We start from the raw sequence: 27,918 nt of genomic DNA on the forward strand, positions 1-27,918 counted from the left end.
TCCTCCTTCAACAATAGGCTCTTCCAGCGCTGCTCTCTTGTTCCACCTACTGCTCTGATACCATGTGAAAATTTGGATGCCCAAATTCCTATTGCAGCAATTGATTACGTTTCTCCTATTTGTTAATCACTGAACAAAATTATTTACTATTTCCTATAGTAAACACTGAAACGAATACAATGTCGCCTTCACCACTTAAATAAAATGTGAAAACAAAAAAATGAACAAGAAAGAAATACAACACATCTACACAGTGATTTTTGGCTAAATGTCCCCAGAAAAACCCACTGTGGGAAAACCGGTGCAACAGCTCTGAGAGGTTTTTTTATTATGCAGTAGTAATTTCTGAATACAATCTATGGATGCCTTCCCGGCAATCCAGTTACAAGGAATATCACTGACAAAGAGATAAGTGAAGTTACCTTACACTATCACTGGAAATCTTGGTTGATCCAGCCACTAAACGAACTGCCTCTGCGCAACCACTGCGTTAGCCCAGCGTCACACCCTCTAGGAACAGTGTCACACCCTCTAGGGATAGCGTCACCCCTTCAGCTAATAGATTTGTTGCCTGGAACTTCGATTTGCACCTCCCGGCCTCACACCCTAGGTTCCAGCTTCTGCAATTGATTCCTTTAGCAAATTTTTGGATTCCCTCTTGGCTTCTGCGTCAGCCTCTCTAGCTCTACATTGCCTCTGCTGGATCTCTCTCTCTCTCTTCTCTGCTGAGTATTCTCCGATCGGGAAATATTTCCCTTCGGATACTATCCCTGCCCCTCACTGCAAAAGATCATTATCGAAAATCTCTCTGGCAACTGCTCTGCTTCATAAAATCGAACTTCTAATCTCCCCTTTGTGTGTTCTCCAAGTGCCCCTCAAGCCTCTTCTTATATCTTTCTGTTGGACAACCAATGGCCCAGATTAACTTCTAATCAATGGCTTAGATCATTTTGGCTTGATCCTCGTCTTCTTCTAGAAGTTACACCCACAGTTTAGATTAATACCCATTAATTATTTTAATTTCCTAAGTTTAGACTTAGGGTCCCATTAAAAATAATTAATTATTTTAATAAAACTGTCTCCGGGTGGAATTTCCCAAAACGATTTCTGGGTATTGGAGAATGCATGTTTTTAAGCCTCGTTGCAAATTTTGAGACTTAGAGCACATCCGATGCTACTAGAAATCAACAAGTCAAACAACTACTAGTTAAACCAGTCAAACAAAATCTTCCTTGAGCAAGGGAGATATGTTATGGAGATCCTAAAGAGTTTCAGGATGCAAGATTGTAGACCCATGTCCACGCCTATGATTACTTACTGGAGGAAAATAGATCCATTGAAGGACATAGACGTGGACCCAACCTTGTATAGGTAGTAGCTCATCGGATCTTTTATGTATCTGGTCAACACAAGGCCAGACATTTGGTTTGCGATCACTCTCATTTTGTTCATGGTCGAGCCAAAGAGGGTGTATTGAACAACAACGAGACATGTTGTAAGGTACTTGCACGACACAAATTACAATCGAGTATGGTTTGAGGTATACTCGAGGTGATGGTGTTAGTTTATGTTGATACACATAATGCACACTGGGCAAGCAATTCAGTGGATTGGAAAAGCACTTCAAGGTGTTGCTTCATTATTGGATCAGGGGTTGTCTCTTAGTGCCACAAGAAGAAGAAGTCCATGGCACTGAGCTCTGCAAAGGCAGATTACACATAAGCTAGAATGGCCACATGCAAAGCTATTTAGCTTCGAAAACTGATAGTGCGTTTGTTTGGTCAGCAATTGGATTCAACCAATATCTTTTGTCATAATTAGAGTTGCATCAGGGTCTCTGACAATCTAGTGTTTCATGGTAGGTCGAAGAATATCAACATAAGGTACCACTTCATTAGAGATTGTGTGTAGTTTGGGTCAATCGACTACAACATGTTCCCACAGATCAACAGATTGCAGATATACTCACAAACGCATTGGGCAAGTCAAAGTCTGTCTTCTTCATGGACAAGATGGGTGTAGTGGAGAACACCTTCCTCACTAAGAGGGAGTATTAGTTTTTGGTAGTAGCGAACAGGTGTTCTAGTCCTTGTGGTGTCTATGAGGCTAGGGAACATATTTTCTCCAATACCCATAAAAGGTTTCGCAAGAAAAAACCTCAACAAGATTAATTAGACAATTATTAAAATTTCCCTAAGTCTAACTTAGGAAAACTAGTTAATTCAATCAAATTAATTGAGGAAAACCAATTTTGCTTAAGACTTTCGGAAATGTAATTTGATGGAGTCAAGATGATCTTAGCCATCGATTGTAATTAGATCATGGTCGTTGATTGCTCAACGAGAAATTATAAAGAGCAAGTCAATGGGGTTGGAAAGACACACTTGAGCAATTCGACTTCCCAGTTGCAATGATTCAGTAAGGGCACAGTTGAAGCATAGGGAGACCATAGCAGTGGGGTTTCAGCAAAGATTTTGGAGGAGAATCCCAGAGAGGATTTCCACATATTTTCCAGTGTTCCAGTGACAGGAAAAGAGATCGATTTTGTCTACAGGAGAAGGCCGAAATTAGTAGTGTGAGTTAGCCAATTTACCCAGTGCATATAGTTGGATCAGTGTTTCCATTTCCAGTTGACAGAAGAATTGCCAGAGGAGGTGTGAGTAGCTTTAGAAGGCCGAGGGAGGCAATTTTACTTGCAGGGGAATTTTCCCGGAGGTTGTGCGAATTTTCCGGAGTAGGCAGTGTGCATTTCTAGGCAGCAATGTGAGTGCTAGATGGGAATGCGAGTTCGTTGGAGGTCGACTTGGTTTGCATAGGATAATTTTTGTCTCCAGACTATTTTGCTAGTGGAGATTATTATTTTCCAGAGCTTTGCCATTATCAGGCAAGCAAATTATTATACTCTTAAATTGTTAAAGGATAATAATAAAAGCCTCATCTGTTGCACAAGTTTTCCTCACAATGGGGTTTTCCAGGGACTATTGTCCAAAAATATTGGTGTCCAAATTTTTGCGTGCATTATTTTCTCAGTTCCTAAATTTTATTTGTGAAGATTGCAATAGTGAATTAATTGTTATTTGCTAAATTAGAATTTTGAGGACAAATAATTTGCAGTAGATAGAAGATTAAATTCTAGTTATTTCAATCATGGAAATTTCACAATATTTGCTCTGTAGTGAACACCCTGAGCTAGTTTATGGTTGAGTCGAGGCACGTACATTGGGTTGCGGTGAAGCATGTGTTGAGGTACCTACATGGTACAATTAGATATGGTCTGAGATGTGTCTCAAGTGGTGAAAGGTGGTTGCAGGGATATGCTAATTTTGATTGGACAGAAGTGAAATTGACAAAAAGAGCACCATAAGGTGCTACTTCATCTTATGATCAGTTATGATATGTTGTTTTTGCAGGAAACAAACTTCTATCGCACTTAGTGCAACAAAGGTAGAGTATATTGCAACCAGTGCCACAAGTTAGGAATCGGTGTGGCTTCGGAAGCTACTTGTAGAGCTATTTGATCAAGAGCTAGAGACGACCTTGATATATTGTGATAATCAAAATTGTGTCAAGCTTTCAAAGAATCCAGTATTCCATGACAGGTCAAAGCACATTGAGATCAAATATCACTTCATTCAAGACATGGTGCAGAAGGGAGCAGTGAAGCTTTTGGACCACTCTAACACAGATTCATATTAATACACATTAATATTTCCATTAAAAATATTAATTATTTTAATATCTCCTAATCTATTTAGAATCTGCACAAACCCTTTCTGGGTATTGGAGATCTCATGTGCCCCAACCTCTCCACCAAATTTCGTGGCTAGAGCACATCCGATGCTACCCCAAATCAACACCTACGTCCCCTATGAATTCCCTTAAATGTGGAGGGGCTCCCACACATCCCCCATGTGAATTTTCCACTCTTGTGCTCCCTTGTCCCGGAAACATAGTGGAACATTCGATTTAAGATTTTAGGGGAGTTTGCACATGACTGCTACAGATTTTTAGAGCTGATTTGGGGCTTAAGAAGAGCTCAAGCATCAGCGGTACAAATTTTAGAGCTTATATGAGTCTTCCAAGGAGCTAGAGAACAATAATCACGATGAGAGACACGAGCCATTATTTTTAGAGGAATTTGTTGAAAAATGCAACAAGAAAATCCTAATTTAATTTTGTCCTTGAATTAAATTAAGTTAATTTGACTTAGTCGACTCAGTTAATTCGAGTTGGGAGGCTATCTAAAATCATGTAGAGTGGTTCCTAAATTGTAGGGGCCGAGGTTGAGTTTTTTTTGAGTTGTAATTATTTAATTCAGTTTAACTCAGTTAAATTTAGTTAAACTAGTTCCAACTGATGGAGGAATTAGTGGGAGACCCAGTAAGTGGAGTGTAACCTGCAATATTGGGGTGTAACCAGCACTGCTTAACCAGTAAACTAAAGATTCACTCACAATTAACTCATGCATGTCAGATCAGAGAAAGACCCTGTTGAGAATAGAGTTTAGGGACAGTGTACTATCAATTGTAAAATCATCTAAATTAAATTGATGGTGCATGCAATCAAAGAAAGGCCTATTGATGGATTGCGCAGTTATGGATGAGGAATTTCTCAATTAAATATGGGTTAATTCCTTAGGAAACTGTGCAAGGAAATAGGAGCTTCGCAGGCAGCAGATTTGGCTAAGTATTGGCTTGAGCTGGTGTGTCACGCAGTGAGATAGATTGTGATAGTACAGAGTTTGCTCAGGCTTGAGCAAACCATTGTAATTTTCTCAAATTTTCTGATTAATGCAATATACAGATAGCAAGGGTTTTTAGTTATGGCTTTCCCCAGAAAATTATTGTGTTATGTGTGATTGAATACTTCAGTTATGGATGAGGAATTTCTCAATTAAATATGGGTTAATTCCTTAGGAAACTGTGCAAGGAAATAGGAGCTTCGCAGGCAGCAGATTTGGCTAAGTATTGGCTTGAGCTGGTTTGTCACGCAGTGAGATAGATTGTGATAGTCCAGAGTTTGCTCAGGCTTGAGCAAAACATTGTAATTTTCTCAAATTTTCTGATTAATGCAATATACAAATAGCAGGGGTTTTTAGTTAAGGCTTTCCCCAGAAAATTATTGTGTTATGTGTGATTGAATTCTTCCTTTTTTGCTTCGTGATTTCATCGATCAATTATTGTTTACGCTGATGAGTAGAGTAGATTCAATTCAACTGTTTTAGCATATTACAATCTACAGTTTGAATCTACAAGGAATTTCTACATGGTATCGGAGTTGAAATCACTATAAAAGAGGAGAAAACAAGTTTGTCTTTTGCAGGAGAAATCGAATTTGCAGCATCATACTTCAAAGCCAGCAAGATGTCATTCTACGGATTGAGGCTCGAATATGCCCTTGAGGGAAGTGTTGATTTGGGGTAGCATCGAATGTGCTCTAGGCCTCAAATTTTGCAGGGAGGCTTGGGCACATGTATTCCAAAGAACCCAGAAAGCGTTTTGGGAAATTTCACCCAAAAACAATTTTATTAAAATAATTAATATATTTTGATGGGACCCTAAGTCTAAAATTCGGAAATATTAATGGGTATTAATCTAATTGTGGGTGTAACTGCTAGAAGAAGACGAGGATCAAGCTAAAATGATCTTAGCCATTGATTAGCTTTTAATCTAGGCCATTGAATGTCAACGAAAAGATTATTTAAGGGAGCTTAAGGGTCATTTGGAAAACACACCAAGAGATCAACAGATCGAATTTCTGATGTGAGAAGTTCTCAGGAGGAAATTCTGATAGAGTAGATTTCTTGCAATTGAGGGGCAGAGATAGCATCCGGAGAGAGAGAGATTTTCTCAGTCGAAGAATCATCAACAGAGAGAGGCAGAGAGTGATCCAACAGCTCTCATGCAGACGCTGACGCAAGGCCACACAAAGGCAGCGCAGAGGGTGCAAGAGTCCAAAATTTTGCAGCAGAGTCAGTTTCAAAAGCCGGGGGTCGAGGTGTGAGACTGGGAGGCTAAGAGCAGTGACTCCGGGCAGCAAATCGATCAGCTAGCTGGGTGACGCAGTGCCTAGAGGGGCTAATGCAGGGATTGCGTGAGGACTGCGCAAAGGCAGCGCGGGGCCTACTAGAGCCACCTCATCCAGTGACCGGATAAGCCGAGATTTTTTCTCAGTGAATGTGTGAGGTAATCTCCCAAATCTTTCTGTCAGTATTTCTCTCTGTAACTGAATAACCAGTGAGGTATTCAAAGATGTATTTAGAATTTGCTACTGCTTAATAATAATAAACCTAAGTAACTAGATTCGTTGAAACACCCCAGCGAATCCGAATCCCGCGAATCGGATACGATTCGCTGGAAATTCGAATCCCAGAACAAGATTCGACGAGTTCGAATAGGATTTGTACGAATCCCATACAGGCTCGACGAATCTCGATTCTGGGATTCGTATCCCAAAAAACAAACTCCCGCGAGTTAAAAAACACGCATTTCCTTTATTGTTTCATGCTATTTGTCATTTCACTTTGCATTGTTTGAGTTGTGGGCAAGGACATAATGGTTTGGAGCAAAAAGCTAAGGGAGAAGAGCGTTCGGCAAGGAGATTCAAACACCAGGTAAGTACATTTCAGCTCCATTTTTTTGCATTTCTTATTCTATTAAAGCAATTTGTATATGATTTTTTGTTTACAAATTTGTGCATGTTTTGTTCATTTTTTTTATAGTATTCATGGCTCAATCAAAGGCAACAGCTAAGGGGCAAAGGAAGGACAAGAATGTCTCCATTGGAGATGCCCCTCCTCCCCCAATATCATCAAAGTCTGCTACAAGTAATGTTGAGGGAAGAGGAGGACCTAAAGCAAGCACCAAGGGGAAGGGAGGAGGCAATGTGCAATGGAGATGCAACTTTTGTCACATTGCTTTCAAAAGCACATATTTCCGTGTGAAAGGCCATTTGTTGGCTTTACCAGGTTGTGGAATTGGAGCTTGTAAAGTTGTTCCTTTACAAAAGAGGAAAGAAATGGACAAGGAGTCCAATGTTGGTATGGAAAATGTGGCTGCAAAATCAAGAAAAACCAAGAATGAAGACCCCCTTCCATTTTTGAGGAAAGGCACCACCAAATTTCCATTTGAGAGTTCTACTTCTGTTGGGGGACAAGCAGCAAAAAGAAGAGCAATTGCACTTGGTCCAATGGGCAAGATTTTCCAAAAAGAGAGACAGGAAGAGCTTGATCTCACCATTGCCTTCTTCTTCTATCAAAACTTCATATTATTTAATGTTGCACGCTCACCTCTATTTATTGAAATGTGTCGAGCTCTAACTCAAGGGGCTCCATCAGGGTATGTGCCTCCTGGGTCAGAGAAGCTGAGAACCACATTGTTGACGAAGGCAAAAAAAGAGGTGCAAAAAATGCTTGAGCCTATTGTAGCATCATGGCCAACATCTGGGGTTAGCATTGTTTCTGATGGATGGACAGATCCAGCACAACACCCAATCATCAACTTCATGGTGTCTTCCTTGAATGGTCCAGTTTTCTTGAAAGCAGTGGATACACTTGGAGAATACAAGGATGCACAATTTATTGGTGAGTTATTTATTAAAGTTATTGAAGATGTAGGTGTTGATTCTTGTGTGCAAATCATTACAGAGAATGCACCTGTTTGCAAGGTTGCTGGCATGATTGTGGAAGCTAAATATCCACAAGTGTTTTGGACACCTTGCATTGTCCATTCATTGAACTTAGCACTGAAATCCATTGCTTCTGATGTGCTTTGGATTGGTAACATTATTGAGGATGCACAACATATCCGTAACTTTGTGCAAAATCATACAAATTCCCTCACTATCTACAAGGAGTACACCAATCTACCATTGTTGAAGATTGTTGATACACGGTTTGCCTCTTCATTCATGATGTTGAAGAGGTTGAGGGAGGTCAAGACCGCTTTTGGGTCCATGGCTATTTATGAGTTTTGGTCTTTTTGGAGAAAAACAGATCAGGTAGCCTCTAAAAGAGTGAAGGACACAGTGCTAGATGATGCTTGGTGGGAGAGGGTAGATCTAATTATTCGGATCATAGACCCTATCATTTCTTTGCTTCGATTTGCAGATACAGAGAAACCCATCCTAGGAGAGGTTTATGAGGGATGGGATTCCATGATTGAGTCTGTGAGGAGCATTATTCTACAGAGTGAGTGCCCAGAGTATGAGACATCACCAGAGGCCTTCTGTGATACTATTCAGGATAGTCTCGTCAGCAGATGGGACAAGAATTGTACACCTTTACATTGTTTGGCTCACTCATTGAACCCAAAATACTACAGCCATGAGTGGCTGAATGGTGGACCTTCCCGCAGATTCCCTTCTCACATGGATGGTGAAATCTCACAGGGGAGGAAAGATGAATTCAGGTGGGTTTTTCAGGATAGAGTATTGCTTGATGAGGTGGAGGATGCCTTTGCAGAGTTTTCCACTGGCACTGGTCGATTTGTAGGATATGATGTGATTAGAGACAGGGGGGCTAAGAAGCCCTATTCTTGGTGGACAAATCATGGGGCAACAAGCCCTCCTCTTCAGCAGTTAACCATGAGGCTCCTCTCTCAGGTGACTTCATCCTCTTGAAGCAAGAGGAATTGGAGCACATATGGGAATTTGTATAGTGTGAAGAAGAGCAGGCTGGAGCAGTCTAGGGTAGAGACAATGGTGTATGTGCACACCAACCTTCGTCTTATTTACAGGCAGAGGGAAGAGTGGTTGAGGGGAAAGACAAAGATGTGGGATGTCTTTCATGATGATATGGGTCTGGACAGCAGTGTTGAGTTGGCACTGGCCAACATGGATCTCAATGATCCAGTGCTAGAGCCTGTTAGATTTGATGACATAGAGGGGTCATCCTCCACACCAGCAGATGCAGAGGTGACTATGGATACAAGGGAGGAGGAGGATGCAGAGGAGAGCAGTGGTGACCATGATGATGAGGACATTGATGCTGATTCTGATGATGACTCTGAGGATTGATGACTACCTATTGCCTTGAGGCTTGTATACCTGTAGTTGTTTTATATTTTCTATTTCTATTTGCCATTGGCATTGCACCAGCACTACCTATGTAACACATTTTGATTTGATGACTTAATGAGAAAACTACAGTTGTCAGTGTCTTTATCTTACTATCTTGTAGTTGTAAGTTGTCTTTCATTTATGAATTATGAATCATGATTTATGTGACCACTGACATGTATTTGAATTTTGTATGTACTATGCATGCTATAGATGAAGATCTATGTTTGAAATCAATGAATTTGTATCATTAATTAGAATTTGTGTAAGAAATATCTAATTTTTAATATATATATATATATATATTGTTTAAATATATATATATATATATATTAATAAAATAAATATATATATATATATATATTTTTTAATAAAATAATATATAACGAATCCTACGTGTCCTGTTCCGGGGGGTCAACATGTCCGAATCCGACACTTGAATCCTCGAATCCTACGAATCCCGAATCCCCGTGTCAGGTGAATTAGTAATAAACCCTCAGAACTGTTGCATCGATTTGCCCGCATTGGGTTTTTTCGGGGACATTTGTCCAAAAACAACGGTGTTATTGTGTTGTATTTTCTTTGTTGCTCAGTCTCTTGTTTCCGCATATAAATTAATTAAGTGAAGGCTGCAGTGTATGTATTTCAATATTTATCGTAGGAAACTGCAAATAACTTGTTCATGTAAATCTAACAAGTAGAAGTATCATTAGTTGTTGCAGAAGGGATTCCGATTTAGGAATTTTCACAATTCGAACTAGATTGCTTGGAAGGACAGGATGGAGGTAGTGTTGGAAGACAACAGGCTTAAGGAATTCATAGACAATGATATTCCTAAGCCTCCAACAATAGATGCTCAAGATCTAGCAAAGTGGAGAAAGTGCGTGGCATGCGGCAAAGGCGAGAAGGAGTTCGAGATAATATTGTCTCGAACCTCCACGGTAAGGAAACTCCATTTGCAATGTGAAAGGCCTTGACGGACCTGTTTCAAAACAGCAATGACCACAGGACGTTGACACTGAAGGACAAGCTCAGAAAGATCAAGATGCAGAAGGGTGATACAATACCGAACTACTTGACCAAGTTCACCCAATGTCAGGATGAGCTTGGAAGTGTCAAGCTTACAGTTGTTGAAAATAATCTCGTGAGCCTAACACTTAAAGGACTTCCCAAGAGTTGGCACAGCTACCAGGACTCAATTGAAGGGAGGGAGAAGCTACCAGAGTGGGAGTGATTGTGGTCCAACTTGGTACAAGAAGAGGTCTGATAGAACACCAGAGATGTACCCTCATCTAAGCATGATGATGAGGAGCATTGTGCCTTAGCTGGAAAGGTGAAGAAAGGGAAGGGGAAGTCACCCCATTCCAAATCATATTCCAGTCAGGGCGGCAAGAAGAAGGACATGTCGAAGATTAAATGCTTTCATTGTCATAAGTTGGGACACTATGCCACAAAGTGTCTGCACAAGAAGGCCGATAAGAAGCCCTCAGGAGGAGCGGCAGGTGAAGCTCTTGCTTCACAATCTGGATTTCACCCTAGTCCCTTGCATGGTGACATCAGTGATGGGTAGTGTGTGGTACCTGGATAGTGAAGCCTCATTCCATATTGGCCAGCAACAAAGAGTTCTTCAGTGACTTGGAGGAAAAGGACCTCTAGATGCACATCAAGATGGGAGATGACGGGAGGTATTGTTGATTTGTGGTAGCATCGAATGTGTTCTAGCCATGAAAATTGGTGGAGAGGCTAAAGCAAATGAGATCTCCAAAACCCAGAAATCGTTTGGAGAAATTCTACCCGTATGAAGAGATATTAAAATAATTAATATTTTTAATGGAGTTCCTAAGTCTAAACTTAGGAAAATTAAAATATTAATGAGTATTAATATAAAACTACGTGAGAATGTCCTAAATGACATGGATCAAGCCAAATCTAATCTTAGTCATTGATTAGGGACTTAATCTTGGCCATTGAAGACTCAACAGGAAAAGTATAAGAGGAGGCTTGAGGGTCAGTTGGAGAAACACCAAATTGATTAGTAAGTTCGATTTTCTGGAGCGGGGTTTGCTGAGAGAATCAAGCTAGTGATCTGTTGCAGCGAGAGGCAGTTTGGCAGAAGGCCGAGAATACATAGCAGAGAGGCAGAGATAGTGCTAAGGAGACAGCGTAGAGCCCAGGAAGGCTGACGCAGAGGCTGAGGAGGCCAACGTGGGTAACGCTGAGGGCCAAAGGGCTTACGCAGAGAGCTGAGTGGCTGACGCAAAAGCAGCAGTAGCTGCGCAGAGGCTAACAGAGCTGATGCAGGGCCAAGAGGCAATGTTGGGATATTTTCGTGGGGCGGACTGAGTGTTGGTGAGCTAACGTAGAGCCGAAGGAGGGTGACGCAGTTCCAGAGGGAAGTTTGGAGCAACTTTCCTTGTCCAGCTAAGGAACAGTCACTGTGGGGTTCATCATCCGATTGTTGATTAGCCGGAATATCTGTCTCCGAAGAGAGTTACTACTGCCGAGGGCATTCTCTGTTGGGTGAGCCATTTCTAACACCCTAGCTGTATTCAGAAACTGCATAATAAAACCCTCATATCGATTGCACCGATTTTCCCACATTGGGTTTTTCCGAGGACGATTGTCCAAAAATAATAGTGTCCCTTGTGTGATTGCCTCAGTTATTTCAGTTGTTGATCTGTATATGTGTTGAGGTTGCATTTGTGTTTATTTCGGTATTTATATTTAGAAATAACTTGTTAATGAAAAGAATAAGTATGGGATAATAGACCAGATAATGCAGTAGGAAATTCTGACGTGTCAGAGTTAGAAATTTCAACAAGTATCGCGTGACCAGCATCGGTACTGTTACCTTTTAAAGGGAGTCTGGTTCTCCTCTCACATTAAAAGATGTCATGTATGTTCCAGGTTTGAAGAAGAATTTGGTTTCAGTTTCCATGTTGGAGGACCGTGGCTACGATGTGATATTTAGTAAAGGGAAGGCTTTCCTTCGTCACATAGCCTCAAGACACCTGAAGAGGATCGAGGTTCGGGTGAAAAACCTCTACAAATTTGATGTAGAAGACTGCGTTGCTTTGAGCACTAAAGCAGAGAAGGTGCAGAGTCGAGACATCGATGAGTTGTGGCATAGAAGATTGGGTCACTTGCACCACGGAGCTTTGAAGATCATGCAGCAAATTTCTACAGGACTTCCCAAGGGTACACTAAAACAGAGAGACACATGCAAAGGTTGTACATTAGGGAAGTACACCAAAGCTTCCTTTCATGATAAAGATAATCGAGCACAAGTGATCCTTGATCGAGTTCACTCAGATGTGTGTGGACCATTCTCAACAGCATCCACGACCAAGCACAGGTATTATGTAATATTTGTTGATGATTTTTCTCGTAAGTGCTGGATTTTCTTCATGCAAATGAAAGATCAAACGTTCGCTAAAGTTTATAGATTTAAAGCACTTGTCGAGAAAGATAATAGCAAGAAAGTTAAATCTCTCAGAAGCGATAATGGTGGAGAATGTGTCAAATGAATTCAATAACTTTTGTGCATCAAAAGGCATTCGACAGGAGTTAATAGCACCTCATAACCCACAACAAAATGGGGTGGCTGAAAGGAAGAATAGAAGTATTGTGGGAGCGGCACAAGCGATGTTACATGATCAAGGCCTACCATTGCACTTGTGGGCTAAAGCATGCAACACAGTTGTTTATTTGCAGAATAGAAGCCCTCGTCGAATTCTCGGGATGAATACACCAAAATAAGCTTTTTCAAGTAAGAAACCAGATGTGGCACACTTAAGGATCTTTGGTTCATCAGTCTACTGTCATGTTACCAAGGATGCACAGAAAAAGCTAGAACCAACAGTTTAGTTTGGCATATTTGTGGGGTACACTGATACACCTCACAACTATAGAGTGTACCTACCATCCAGCAGGATGACAGTGGTTTGTAGAGATGTGAAGTTCGATGAAGAGAAGGCCATGAGATGTTCCCTAGAGAGGGAGCTTCATTTACATGCAGAAAAAGAGCTTTTAGCTCCAAGGGAGGAACCTCAGGATGATGTGGAGCAGCCACATGCAGAGGAGTAAAGAGTGGAAGCACCCACTCATGCAGAGACTTCTAGAGATCAAAGGAAGCGCACCAGAGAGGTTGACAGATTGATGCATGATGTTAGAGAAAATGTGGGAGCACCCACATGACAACGCAGGCAGAGGAGGTCACCAGATCGGTACATTGGCTACATGGCTCTGATGAGCGAGAATGTAGGGGTAGAGCCATACTTGGGAAGTGGTCCCAAGACCAGCAGACAAGTCAGTGGTGAGTTCCAGATGGCTTTACAAGGTAAAGCAAGCAGCAGATGGGAGTGTGGAGAAACACAAGGCCAAATTTGTGGCCAAAGGGTTCTCTCAGGTGGAGGGAATTGATTACGAGGAGACCTTTGCTCCAGTAGCAAGGTACTCTTCAATCAAATCTATTCTAGCACTGTCAGCGCAGATGGGATGGAAGATACATTAGATGGATGTTAAGACAGCATTTCTCAACAGTATGATTGAGGAAGAGGTGTATATTGAGCAGCCAGAAGGATTTGAGACCTTCAACAAAGAGTCGCACGTGTGCAGACTCAAGCGAGCACTATATGGACTGAAACAAACACCCTGTGCTTGGTACACCATCATTGACAGCTATTTCACCGGGTTGGACTTCACCAAAAGTGAAGCAGATGCGAATCTTTACCATATTGTGGTTGAAGGTAAATTGTTGTTTATAGTATTATATGTTGATGATTTGATTCTAACAGGTGATGAGAAGCTGATAAAATCTTGCAAAGAGGATCTTGCAAGAGAATTTGAGATGAAGGACCTGGGGCTCATGCATTACTTTCTTAGTATGGAAGTATGGCAAGGAGATGAGGAATTGTTTATCTCTCAGGGCAAGTATGCCAATGAGATACTAAAGAAGTTCAACATGGAGAGGAGCAAACCCATGGAGACTCCCCTAGCAGGTAACTTAAGGAAGGAAGATGCTACTTCAAGTGAAGTAATGGAGGCTACTATTTATAGACAACTTGTGGGTTCACTTATGTATTTGGTGAACACACGACCAGACATGTGTTTTGTAGTTAACTAGCTTAGTCAAGCCATGGTTAAGCCAACCAAACTTTATTGGAAGGCAGCTAAACATGTGTTGAGATACCTCAGAGGCACCACTTAGTTTGGTCTTTGGTACAAACGGACAAAGGGAGTGAAGCTTCAAGGCTTCACAAATGCAGATTGGGCAGGGAATCCATCAGACAGAAAGAGCACATCAAGGGAGATCTTCAGTATTGGGTCAACAGCAGTTTCTTCGTACAGCGGGAAGCAGAGATCAATTGCACTCAGATCAACAGAATCAGAGTACATCGCTGCTAGTCAAGCAGCTTGTGAGGCTATCTCGATGAGGAAGATCTTTGTTGGGTTATTTGGTCAGCAGATAGATCCTACAATGGTTCAATGTGACAACTAGAGTTGTATCAAACTTTCTGAGAATTTAGTTTTTCATGATCGGTCCAAGCATATCAACATCCGGTATCACCGTCTACAAGATTGTGTGCAGAGGAGAATCATGTTGCTAGAGTACATTCCTACAGAGGAGCAAGATGAAAATATTTTGACAAAGGCATTGTCAAGATGCAAATTCGAGTTTCATAGAGGCAGGATTAGGGTAGCAGATAATCCCTTTTTTGCTGAGAAGGAGTGTTGAAAACTGCAACAAGAAAATCTTAATTTAATTTTGTCCTTGAATTAAATTAGGGATTAAATTGTAATTCTAATTCTCATAGCAACTTGTAATAGTTAACTAAGTTAATTTGACTTAGTTGACTTCGAGTTGGGAGTCTATCTAAAATCATGTAGAGTGGTTCCTAAATTTTAGGGGCCCAAGTCGAGTTCTTTTGAGTTGTAATTATTTAATTCAGTTTAACTCAATTAAATTTAGTTAAACTAGTTCCAACTGATGGAGGAATTAGTGGGAGATCCAGTAGTGGGGTGTAACTTGCAGTAGTGGGGTGTAACCAGCACTGCTCAACCAGTAAACTAAAGATTCACTCATAATTAACTCATGCATGTCAGATCAGAGAAAAACCCAGTTGAGATTAAAGTTCAAGGATAGTGTACTATCAGTGGTAAAATCATCTAAATTAAATCGATGGTGCATGCAATAAGAGAAAGGCTTATTGATGGATTGCGCAGTTATGGATGAGGAATTTCTCAATTAAATATGGGCTAATTCCCTAGGAAATTGCACAAGGAAATAGGAGCTTGGCAGGCAGCAGATTTGGCTAAGTATTGGCTTGAGCTAGTTTGTGAAGCAGTGAGATAGATTGTGATAGTGCAGAGTTTGCTTAGGCTTGAGCAAAGCATTGTAATCTTCTCAAATTTTCTGATTAATGCAATATACATATAGCAGGGGGTTTTAGCTATGGTTTTCCCCAAGAAAATAAATTGTGTTATGTGTGTTTAAATTCTTCCTTTTTCTGCTTCGTGAGTTCATCGATCAATTATTGTTTCCGTTGTAGAATAGATTCAAGTCAATTGTTTTAGCATATTACAATTTGCAGTTTGAATCTACAAGGAATTTCTACAGAATTGACATAGTTGGAGCAAATCACTGAGGCACGGGAAGGGGAAGGAAGGCCTTCTGTCAGCCCTCAATACTAAGTTGATATATGTATTATGTTGCAATTTCACATTTCACATTGGACAGTTTGTTGGTGTTCATTTTTATTTGACTTCATGCCATGGTCAATGGCATTTTTTATGTATGATATACAATTTTTAATTTTGGGATTCCGAAAGTGTTATTTTTGCATAATATTAAGTATAATCCTTCATATCTAAATTCAAAGCAAAATATTCATATTTTCTAGAAATAATGTGTACTTTTTGTAGTTTTCTATTTAGAGAGTCTTTGCTAGATCAACCCTAGAGTCTTTGCTAAGTAACAAGTCAAGTGTGACCCTTTGGCCAAAGTTCAAACAAAACTTGTGCCAAGTGGAGTCTGATGATTTCGAAATCTCTATTGATGACTTCCATTTGTATCTGCAAAAGATAGAACTGTCCGTGTGAATTCTTACACTAGATCTGAACATTTCAGTTCTAAAATAAAAAGTAATAGATAAAGGATAAGATAGTTTACTGTTTTAGTCTCAAAATCAAATCCACATCTTGGTGTTAAAGCTCCTTTATGATCTGGAGACTCCTTTCATTCCATGTTATGAATATAATTCATAACAAATAATAAAATAAAATAAATATAAAGATTAAATAATTAAATATTAATTAGGTTAAATAGTCATTAAGTTAGGTGAAAAGGCATGTCTAAAAGACATGCCTGTTCACGAGAGCTCACCTGCTGAGGTATAAAAGCAGGGCCTCATTGTAACATTCAAACCATCTTATATCATCTTATACAATTTTATATATATTAATAAATTATTATTTTAAATACCTCGTGTATTTTAACATAATAAATCTACAAGTTATCAGTGTTTTGTGTTTTAGCCATAGTTTTTATGCTTCAGTGGTATCAGAGCCATGGCACACAATATAATCATGCAGGCCTTTGAACATAGTTGGCCGCACAATGTGCCGTTACGTTCACGTCCTGATTACGTTGAACAGTTTAGTGAAATTCAAGAAGCATTTCAGCGTTTAGAAAAATCATATGCAGAAGTTAAAGTGTGTCGAAAGGAAATCGATAATAAGGATTTAGAGATGGTGGTCAGAAATGAGGATTTCACAACTACACAAACTTTCAATGAATCTTTTAAAGCAAATCTACTGACATCCCCAGAATACAGTGCTAAAAGCATTACCATTTCCAGAGGACCCAATAGACCAATTGAAGCACCGGCTATCGGAGACATGTCTGCAAGACATGAATTGATTACGATGCAACCATTGTTGTCAACAGATGACTGCGTTGCACCTAAAATCACTGGACTACAACCCTCAAGTATGTAGACAATGTCAGGTTTCAAAGTGCATCATAGTACATTGATCACATCTGTTGTTGAACCAACCAACAAGAGGAGACGTCTTGCAAACAATGGAGTAACTAGTGCTCAGAAACCACATAAAGTTAAAGATGGTAAAAAGATGAATTCTGAAGATGGCCATGATCAATCAGAGCATCAGCTGTGCATTAAAGGGTGTGGATTTTTCGTATCCCCGGCAACGGAAAACATGTGTTCAAAGTGTTACAAAGACCATCTTCTAAAAGTTAAAGGTAACACAGCACCAATGTTAAATGTTGAGACCAGCAGGGTGGAGCCGGCTAGTGGACAAACTGACGTTGTGGAGTCTAAACCTGACGCTAAGGAGTCTAAACCTACGCGATGTTGTAGTTGCAGAAAACGCGTTGGATTAACAGGTTTTAAGTGTCGTTGCGGAAGCACATATTGCGGTGTCCTCCAATATCCGAAGGCATGCGGTTGCTCATTCGACTACAAGACACAGGGACGCGAAGCTTTAGCCAAGGCCAATCCTCTTGTCCAAACTAGCAAGATCGACAAGACATGGATTTTGTTCCAAGTTCCAATCGTCGTCGTTATTCAAGGCCACGAAGGTTCCATGGTCAAACGACAACTGGATTCGAATAAACGTGTCGCTAGTCAAACGTTGTGGCCATCAATCGTTGCGGTCAATCATTTTGTCAGTATTAATTGAAATTATAATCGCGCCAATCAAATCTCTCCAACGTATCAATATCCGGTTACTCAAGCTGCTGGTTATGGCCAGGATCAAACACCTGAGGGAAATACTTATTCGTTTGTAGCTCAGCCGACTTCACTCATCTTTGAATCCTTAATACCGCAAGGAACAATGGCAGGCAGAGACAAGGAATATAAGTCTGCTCCACGAGCTGAAGCGAACCATAATGCAAACGGAGATGAGTGTCCTCGGCAGACTCCAAGGAATGAAGCAACACAATTCAACAGATCGCATGAAGGACCACAGAGGAAGGAGGCATTCAGTTTGATCAGAGATGACAAACAACGGAAGAGAATGATATTGGAGGACTTACAAAAAGGGCAACCATATAAAAACCTAGCACGGAGACTTTTGCATCATAAAGGGCAGTACAGCGAGCAAGAATTAAACTCGGTAATTAAACATGTCTATGGTATTGACAACAACCAGGCACGTTTTGTATTTGATGAGAAAATACATGATTCTAACAAATGGAAAAGGACCAATGTAGGGTTCGTATTCGATGTTTTGCTCCGACTCACCGTGCCGACACACCTCAGCCGTAACCAACCGCAGATAAGTGCAAAGCACACACAACGGGTTAGGGAGGAACAATTCCACAGTAGCATGTCACCCTTTCTGCTGTCGTTGGCTGCCACTACACCTGTAGCTGCCTTTCCCCACGAGTCTGTGTCGCCAGCAAGGAATCAGACGCGGGGGACTTTATTGTCCGGGCGCGTTATGCTCATGCGCTGGCTTTGTTCTCCCAAAGCTATTTCTTTCGACATCACGCTAGGGAAACTGCGTTCTGGAACAGCAAAATCACGCTGTGTGGGAAACCACGTTCTGGAACAGCAAAACCGTGCTAGTGTTAACCGTAACCTCACTAACCTGTATGATACTTTATCCGCTGAGATACGGGTCCAAAAAAGGGTCAACAGACTTAACCTGCACGAAGGGTGACGTCTGGTCGTTTTTTTTTCCAGTCATATGTCGTTGGGATTTATAAAAATAAGCTAAGCTAAGTTATAATAAAATAAAATAAAAAAAACAACAACAACAACATATATGTATATATATAAAGTAATTTAGTTAATTAATATCTTTTAATCTATGTTGCATGAAACTTCAAAGAACCCGGTGTTTCAAGCCGTACCCGTACCCAAAACTTGGCGGAAACTCGACCATCATGTAATCATCTATTAGAGTTAATATAGACTTGTTTTTCCTTTTAAATTGTCATCTATGGGTCTTATTCCCTTTTTTCTTACAAGATAATGTGTTATTCACTTATTTATTTATATATATTTTTAAATATACATATATGACGTTTCCGCTGATGTTTCGATCAACGTTTCCATTTTTGGGAGGTGACGTTTCTAAACGTCCCCATTTCGGAAACTCCGAAACATTTCGGCGTTTCATGCAACTTAGCTTTAAATTAATTAAAAAAAAAATTATATAATTATAATTATATAGTATATATATATAATTTATAACTAAAAAAATATGGAGTTATTTTTAAAAAATGAATTATTAAAAAAAAAAAAATATATATATATATATATAGAGTTATTTAAAAAAATGAATTATTAAACAAACAAATCTAATGAAATATTACCAATGAGCTATAAAAGATGAGGACGGCCAGATTATATACATCGAAAACGACATACACTAAGTGAAGAAAACCCCAAGCGTTAAAGCTTTAAGGACAAAGCTTCCGAAGGAAGAGGCTATGTTATGAATATAATTCATAACAAAAAATAAAATAAAATAAATATAAAGATTAAATAATTAAATATTAATTAGGTTAAATAGTCATTAAGTTAGGTGAAAAGGCATGTCTAAAAGGCATGCCCGTTCAGGAAAGGTCACCTGCTGAGGTATAAAAGCAGGGCTTCATTGTAACATTCAAACCATCTTATATCATCTTATACAATTTTATATATATTAATAAATTATTATTTTAAATACCTCGTGTATTTTAACATATTAAATCTACAAGCTATCTGTGTTTTGTGCTTCAGCCATAGTTTTTATGCTTCATCCCATCTATTAATGGAATTAAAAAACAAAACAAGAAATTGTATAAAGCTAAATTAATTTTTGCTCTAACCAAAAATATTGATAAATCTAATTAATGGAAGCAACTGAACCATGGATAGACATCTTATTGTACCAAGACAACTTCCTTAGGGTGCCATCAGTCCCTTAATCAATAGGATACCATCATACCATAGATAAGGAAAACAGAAGATAGAGAGCAGGCCTTGGAAAGAGAAAAACAGAAAAAGCATACAATGATAAAGAGTGGGAGAGGAGAGAAAGGGGAAGGACAGATCATCTTACCACATCAAGAGGCACAAAGTAACCCTCAGAAATTAAGGATGAGATTAACCCTGCAGCACCATTAGCTATAGCAACACGTGTCGCTTCTGGTATTTTGAAGTTTTCTGTTGATTTCTGAACAGAATCTTTTGATACCTCGAGAGATGTCAAGAAAAGCACTCTGCCGGGTATAGATCCTACTACTAATGTTCCAAAACCTCGATAAAGACCAGAGGCCCCATCTATTTTTAATATATGCTTGCACACTGCTAGACCATTCATGTGGGCTAACTCAGCTCCTGCCACTTGAATCCGTGTCTTCACAACTGATATAGGGTGCAAGATTGCTGACACAGCAGAAAAGAGAACTGCTCCTGTAAGATGGAATTTTGTCTTATCCAATCTGCAGTCCATGGAAATTGATGTTAAATAAAATGACAGTAAAAAATATATAAATGGCCAATACAATATATGCTTCAGGGCATCTCCCAGTGATGGTTCCGTAAAATTCCATTTCAGCACTTGAATTAAATGATGCACTAGAAGTTAAAACTGTGTAACAAACTAAGTAGAAACCCAAATTTAATTCAATGTTTCAAGCACCTTTCAAAGCTTGAGAACACAAAGTGGCAATACATTCAAACTACCACAAACAGAAAAATTGAACTCAATATATTGGTTAGCAGATGATATTTGCCATGGCCTCAACTTCCTTGCATCTTAGCTTCATCAACCAGCCACTGGCAATCCACTGAAGATATGAAGTGGATTTCAAGTTCCCTGCATCATGGCTAGATCAACCAGCCACTGGGAACCTGCTTCTATAATATTCAGGCAACATGTTCCCTTAAACAAACATTCATGACCAAATATTTGATTCCAAAATGCTCTTCAACTTGAGGAGGCATGTATACAGATTATTAAACTGAACAAATAAATTTATCCCTGCAAAACACAACATATACAGTATACTGCCTCTTTTGACTAAATGTATATTAGCAATGCACAATTGGATATACTGCCCCATTTGACAAACAGCAGGTAAGATAATTGTTTTTGCACAACAAAAAAGCAGGGCTTAGAAGCTTTTCAGTCACATAATGCCTAAAATGACCAAAACAAATCATATAAACATCAAGTTCAGTAAGGCCCTCATAAACAAAACAAAAAAATGAGATGAATATGGACCTTGAATATAAACACACGCAAACACACACATGTATATAGAAACACAGCAAACGATGCATGGCAATGTTCATGTATAGAAACACAGCATCCAATTGCATTGTAATGTTCATGACAAGAACAAAATGAACTTCAAAAACTAAGATTTCAATGTTAAAATTCTACTTCAATATATTTTTTTGAAAAACAAAGAGTATTACAATTGGGCAATAAAGGATTCTTTTCAGACAGACATGGCATTCTAGATGAGGATATAAAGGACTCTCCACTTGACATAACTTTGCCACACTATTTGGACTATTGCCTCATCAAGGAGGTGCATCCTTTCGAGTTGATTTCCCTATTCCTGGGCACTTTCTTCCCTGTAAAGGGGGAGTTCATTCCAAACAGATTCCAAAGTGAGATGAGTGTTGTAGGTGAAAGCTAGAACATTCCTTGGCTGTCTCGTGTACAACATTCCTTGGCTGTTTAGTGTCCACTTACAGGCCCTTTGAACAAATTTCTCAAAGGATGACTTTGGGTGATAACAAGATGTCAAAGTCAGAGAACTGGTAGACCCATATAGATTCCCGCCAAAATCCAATTCATCATGGGACTTGTTGACCACTGGAGTGGCACCTGAGGATTGTCTAAAGATTCCATGCCCAAGGATGTACCAAAAGATGCTTGTACCATTAGATATCATCATATTACCAGAGTTTTTTTTTAACTCTAGTTCTTCTTCTTATCATTTTTTGTTGTACCCAGATTCCACTAGCCCTACGGGGATGATGTAAAGTGATGTTAGTATGATGAGTTTGAGTCATGTAACAAGCCTAGGTAGCTTGAGACCTTGTCATCACGTGAGTATTACTCTGGGAGGTTTTTTTTTACTTAGTTAATTATCACCTCCCTACCAAGATTTAATAATTAATTGAGTTTTTTCCTCCAAGCATAACCCCAAAGCCGGATACAATTTGATGGTGAAGCCTTGGGTGAGTCCTAGTGCCTAAATTCATTGTATATTACCATACTAGATCACTCGTAAAGTTTCGTAGAATTTGGTGAGGTCTAGGGGGTCATTTTTTATTTTTTTTAAATTTCCAGCAGAGCGGAAATTGGAATAAAATTTGTATCTGAAATGTAATAAGTGATGTCTAGAGAAGTTGTATAGCGTATGAGTAATAAACTTTGCACTCTCACCCTCAACTTTCTTCCAAAGCACATTTTGAGGGGTTAAAAATGTGTTTTAGATTCTCAAAACCACTTTTTTCCCAAGTTTAATGGAAAAAGTGGCAATAAATTAAGCCAAGAATTAAACAAATGGAGAAAAATAAATATCCACACATGCCAAATGATGTGGAAATGACGTGGAATATCATGGAAGAGTTAAAGTGAAGTCCCAAGGTGATGTGGACTCCTAAAATCAAGGAAAAAACATGTGCTCCAAGAAAATCGAATTTTTGGAGGGGACCACAAAATTCCCAAGGAAAAATGCATTTATTAAGGAAGAGAATTCGAATTGCTTGGATGAGTCATCTTTTTGGTGGGCTTTGACTTGGAGTTTGATTGAAAATAAGTGGAGAGTGGTCTCCTACCACTCCTGTAATATCCCATTTCCGAGATATTCCTCAAACCCCAGTAATCTCCAACCAAATACGTATAAATGATATAATAACCGGGAAGCTCAAAATGATAAAAATAACAGTGGTGTAACATATAATAATATAAGCATGAAGTATAAGTAGATACTCAAGAAATGCAGAGAGAAATGTTAAGCCATTTTATTAAACTGAGTAATAGAATGAGTACAAGAGGTGATCAGAAAGATGGCACCTCGATTTGCATAAGGCAAGTGAAGAAATACACTCAGAATAGCGAAGAAATGGCCTCTCTCTGAACTGCGTCCAAGCTGCTAGAGAATTGTCGTGCTGCTGCTGCTGGAAATCAAATGAGGATTTGGGGTTGTTCCCCTCCTCAGAAAATGTTGAAACTCTAGAATTGGATTCTACTCAAGAAACCCATAAAAACCCAGAAAGCTTTCCTGAAATAGCTGACCCCCGAAAATCGCCCCCTTGAGGACCCACGTGATGCCTCAAGGCTCTGCGCTGCTACTAGAATAAACCCACCACAACTCTGCCTGAAACTCAACCAAAATCCTCCAATATGCAAGGGTTGATCCCCTGCTCAACCTCCCAGCACAAATCCCCCTGCAAAACCTCAATCTAGAACTCCTGCCAGAAAAAACTGCGTCTTCCCTCTCAAGACTGCGCAGTCATCCAAGATGCTCAATCCTCCTGCCAAAATGTTGATGAAACTACTGCAAAAACACTAATGGAAATACCTTGCCCGAGAAGGCACTCGAACTCCCCCGGGGCTAAAGGTGAAATCTCTGAACGGAGACACTCAATGCACTAAACAATGCTGCAAACTAGCTAAACAGCCAGTGTGCTCTAAGTCGAAGTGACCATAATCGCATGCCAAAATGAGGAGGCTCCTCTCTCCTTTATAGCATTGGCCTCTCTCAATCCCAAGGCTCACCTCCTCCAACGTAGCTTTCCTCTTGCCACGTGTTTCTCACCATCTGCGCAATCACTCCAAGTGTCTACGTGGGCCCCTCCTCTACGTGGTTCTTTGGCCCCCCTTGGCTCACCTTTCAAGTTACAACGTTGTACTACTAGGGAGTTTATTTATTCATGAATTGAGTATATCCCCCTCTCCTCACCTTTTTATTTATAAATAGCTAAAGAAGGCAAAATTGAGTAAAATCGAATATTCCAATTAGCCATGGCTAATTAAGAATATTACAATCTCCCCCGACAAAATGTTGCTTGTCCTCAAGCAACTGAAGTGATGGATGCTGCAAGATCTTCTCACTCTCCCAAGTGGCATCCTCATCCGGTAAATTCTTCCACCTCACCAAGAATTCCCGGACTGTCCTGCTCCGCAACCGCCTCTCCCTGGTATCAATAATAGCCTCTAGCTGCAACACCAAATGCCCCTCATCATCCGTGGGTGGTAGCTCATCTGTCACTGTCACATGCTGCCCCAATGCCTTCTTTAGGCATGATACATGAAAAATGTTATGAATCTTGCTGTCTTGGGGCAGCTCCAACTCATATGCAACCTGTCCAATCCTGTGTATCACCCTGTATGGCCCATAAAAGCGGGGCTTGAGCTTCTCAACCCCCTTCTGCTTCAGTGACGACTGTCGGTATGGCTGTAGTCGTAGGTAGACCAGATCCCCTACCTCAAACTGTCTCTCCACCTGACCCCTGTCAGCATACAACTTCTGCTAGTTCTGCACTGTAGCCATATTATCCTTGAGAGCTCATTGAATATCCTGACTCTCGTGGATCCAAATCTTGGCTCTCGGAGCCTTGCTAGCACCAAACATCACGTCAGCAAAAGATAAAGGATGATACCCATACAAAGCATAAAATGGTGACATACCGATGAACATGTGATGAGTAGTGTTGTAGCAGTGCTCCCCCAGATGCAGCCACTTTAGCCATGCTTACTGCTGCCCACTGACATAGTTACGCAAGTAGCCCTCCAGCCACTTGTTAACTATCTCTGTCTGCCCGTCCGTCTGTGGATGATAACTGGTACTCGGTGTCAACTCCGTCCCCACCAACCAGAAAAGCTCCTGCCAAAATCCGCCCACGAAACGGTTGTCCCTGTCACTGGTGATGGTCTTGGGAAGACCACGTAACCTGAAAATCTCTCTGAAGAACAGCTCGGCCACCTGCGCTGCTGTGTAGTGTGCGGATATGGAAAAAAAGTGTGAGTACTTTGTTAGCTGATCAACGACGACAAAGATGCAATCCTTGCCCTGTACCATGGGCAACCCTGTGATGAAGTCCATCAAAATACACTCCCATTTCCCCTTCGGAATGGGAAGAGACTGCAATAGTCCTGCTGGATGGTTCATCTCCCCCTTGTTCCTCTGGCAAACATCGCACACCTGGACATGCTGGAGTACGTCCTCCTTGAGGCCCTTCCATGAGAACCTCTCTCTAATGGCCCTATAGGTTTTGGTAAACCCCTGATGACCTGCCAATGGTGAATCATGTGACGCCTGAAGTATCTTCTTCTTGAGCTGAGACCCCTCAGTCAAGAAGATCCGGTCCTTGTAGTAGATGATCTCATCGACCACCCTGTACCTGTCATCCGCCACTTGCCCATCCAGAACCTCACATGCGAATCTGTCCTTGGAGTACTCTACTAAGAGTCAAGCCCTCTAGTCTGCGTCCAAGCTCATAAGAGACAACATAGCTGGCCTACGTGAAAGGGCATCTACTACCACGTTGTTCTTACCCTTGACATACTCAATGTCAAAGTCATATGCTTGGATCTTGCTGATCCACTTCTGTTGCCTCTCATGTAGTTGCTTCTGCTCCAAAAAGAACTTGAGGTTGTTGTGATCAGTCCTCACCCTGAACCTGTTACCCACCAAATACTGTCGGTACTTAGCCAATGCATGCATGATGGCCAGCATCTCCTTGTCGTATATAGAATACAACCTCTCGTGCGGAAGGAGCTTCCAGCTCTCAAAGGCTATAGGGTGACCTCCCTGCATCAACACTGCGCCGATCCCCTCTCTCGACGCATCACACTCCAAAACAAATGGCTGCGTAAAATCTGGCAACGCAAGCACTGGGCAGCTACTCATAACCTCCTTAAGCCTTTCAAAGGCTCGCTGTGCTGTATCCGACCAACTGAATGCCCCCTTCCTCGTCAAATCCGTCAGGAGTGCAGCAAGCTGTGAGAAACCCTTGACAATCTTCTGGTAGTAAGTACAGATACCAATGAATCCTCGAAGTTCTGTCACGTTTCTCAGCTCCGGCCAATCTCTAATGGCCCCGATCTTCTCCTCGTGGACCCTCACTCCGTCCACTCCTATGATGTGTCCCAAGTATAACATCTCCGTCAACCCGAACTCACATTTGGAGAGCTTGGCATAGAACTGTTGCTCCTCCAAGATGCGCAATATTGTCTCAATGTGCTGGAGATGCTCCTCCCAAGTCTTGTTGTAAATGAGTATATCATCAAAGAATACCAACACAAACTTCCTCAAGTGACTGCGGAAGATGTGATTCATGCAAGACTGAAATGTAGCTGGGGCGTTAGTTAGCCCGAAGGGCATCACCAAAAACTCAAAGTGCCCATTGTGACACCTGAAGGCGGTCTTGGGAATGTCCTGCTCCCTCACGCGAATCTGATGATACCCAGATCTCAAATCAATCTTTGAGAAGAACCGTGCTCCTCTCAACTCGTCCATCAACTCATCGATCCTGGGTATGGGGTACCTGTTCTTCAAGGTCTTCTTGTTCAGGGCCCTGTAGTCAATGCACATCCTCAATGTGTCGTCCTTCTTCTTCACCAACACCACGGAAGAAGCAAAAAGACTCGTGCTCGACCGAATGTGCCCAAGAGCCAACAACTCCTGAATGGCCCGCTCAATCTCATCCCGATAGGCCTTGGGATGCCTATAGGGGGTAGTAATCACTGCCTGTATGCCCTGCTCAAGCTCAATGGTGTGCTCAAACCCCCGGTCCGGTGGCTGTCCTGGTGGAATCTCCCCAAATACTATGGCATACCGGTCAAGGATGGACTGTATCTCTGGGTGCATTGTCTGCCCTGTAGTCCCTGCCTCTGATACGCGCCGCTCCACTCCCCACTCTATGTCTCCCTTTCGGAAGACTACCTCCATCTGATGAGCTGAAACAGTCTGAGGCGGGTATGTGTGTTGTCCCCGTATCTTCTCATGCCTCCCTGTCTTCTCATCATCCCACTCCATCTCTAGGGCCTTCCAATCTGTAGTGACCTTCCCTAGAGTGATGAGCCACTGAACACCCAGTACTATGTTGGTGTCCGGAATATTGACCACGAAGAAGTGGTCAGTCAGTGTGTAGGTGCCCATCGTCACTGATAACTCTGGAACATAACGAGCACACACCATGGTCTGATCTCCTGGGACCAAAACTGAAAATCCATTGAAACTCTCTGTCGGTATACCTCTCTGCTCAACCATCTGTGCATCGATGAAGTTGTGGGTGGCTCCACTATCAACCAAAACTGATACTCGTTGGCCACGTACTGTCCCCCGCACGCGTAGCGTCAAATACTTGGGAACTCCTCGCAATGCTACAAGGGCTCATCCGGTAGGTGCAAAAGCTACACCACCTGCTGCTGCTGCTGGAGGCGGCAAGGGACCCTGCATGGCATGACTATCTCCTACCTCCACATCATCCTCCTCATCCTCTTCCCCGCTGCTCTCGAAGAATACCTCAATAAAATGTGCTTTTCCAGCAGCACATCTATGTCCTGGTGCCCACGGCTCCTGACAGGTGAAGCACAACCGCTTCTTCTTCAACTCCCTCCTGGCATCATCATCAATCTGTACTCGTCCTAGATTCCCCTTCGGAGGCGGAATCCTCACATCCTTCCCCTTAGGCTGAAAAGCCTGTCGTTGGGGGTAAGGTGTCCGGGTCCTGGGTAAGACATCCTATAAGTCCCGGGTCCTGCTAATAGCATCCTGAAGGGTGGTTGGTCTAGCAGATCTAACTAGACCCCGAAGTGGCTCTGCTAACCCCTCGACATACATGTAGATCCTCCGTGTCGTGGATAGATTTG

At 41.2% G+C, this 27,918-nt stretch overlaps 1 protein-coding gene across 3 annotated transcripts in view; it reads right to left on the reverse strand.

Annotated features, from left to right (window-relative positions):
* LOC149253777 (uncharacterized) overlaps positions 1-27,918 on the reverse strand; it is a 186,641-nt gene that overhangs the window by 77,000 nt on the left and 81,723 nt on the right. For all 3 annotated transcript variants that reach the window (XM_089460021.1, XM_089460019.1, XM_089460020.1), the window contains exon 2: positions 20,137-20,518. In XM_089460021.1, coding sequence (XP_089316147.1) covers positions 20,137-20,518 — 382 coding nt within the window. The remainder of the gene's footprint in view (positions 1-20,136; positions 20,519-27,918) is intronic.

The sequence above is a fragment of the Pinus tabuliformis genome, chromosome 7 (assembly GCF_031772625.1).
Source record: "Pinus tabuliformis cultivar Carrire ecotype Pingquan chromosome 7, CPIR1, whole genome shotgun sequence".
Lineage (NCBI taxonomy): Eukaryota > Viridiplantae > Streptophyta > Pinopsida > Pinales > Pinaceae > Pinus > Pinus tabuliformis.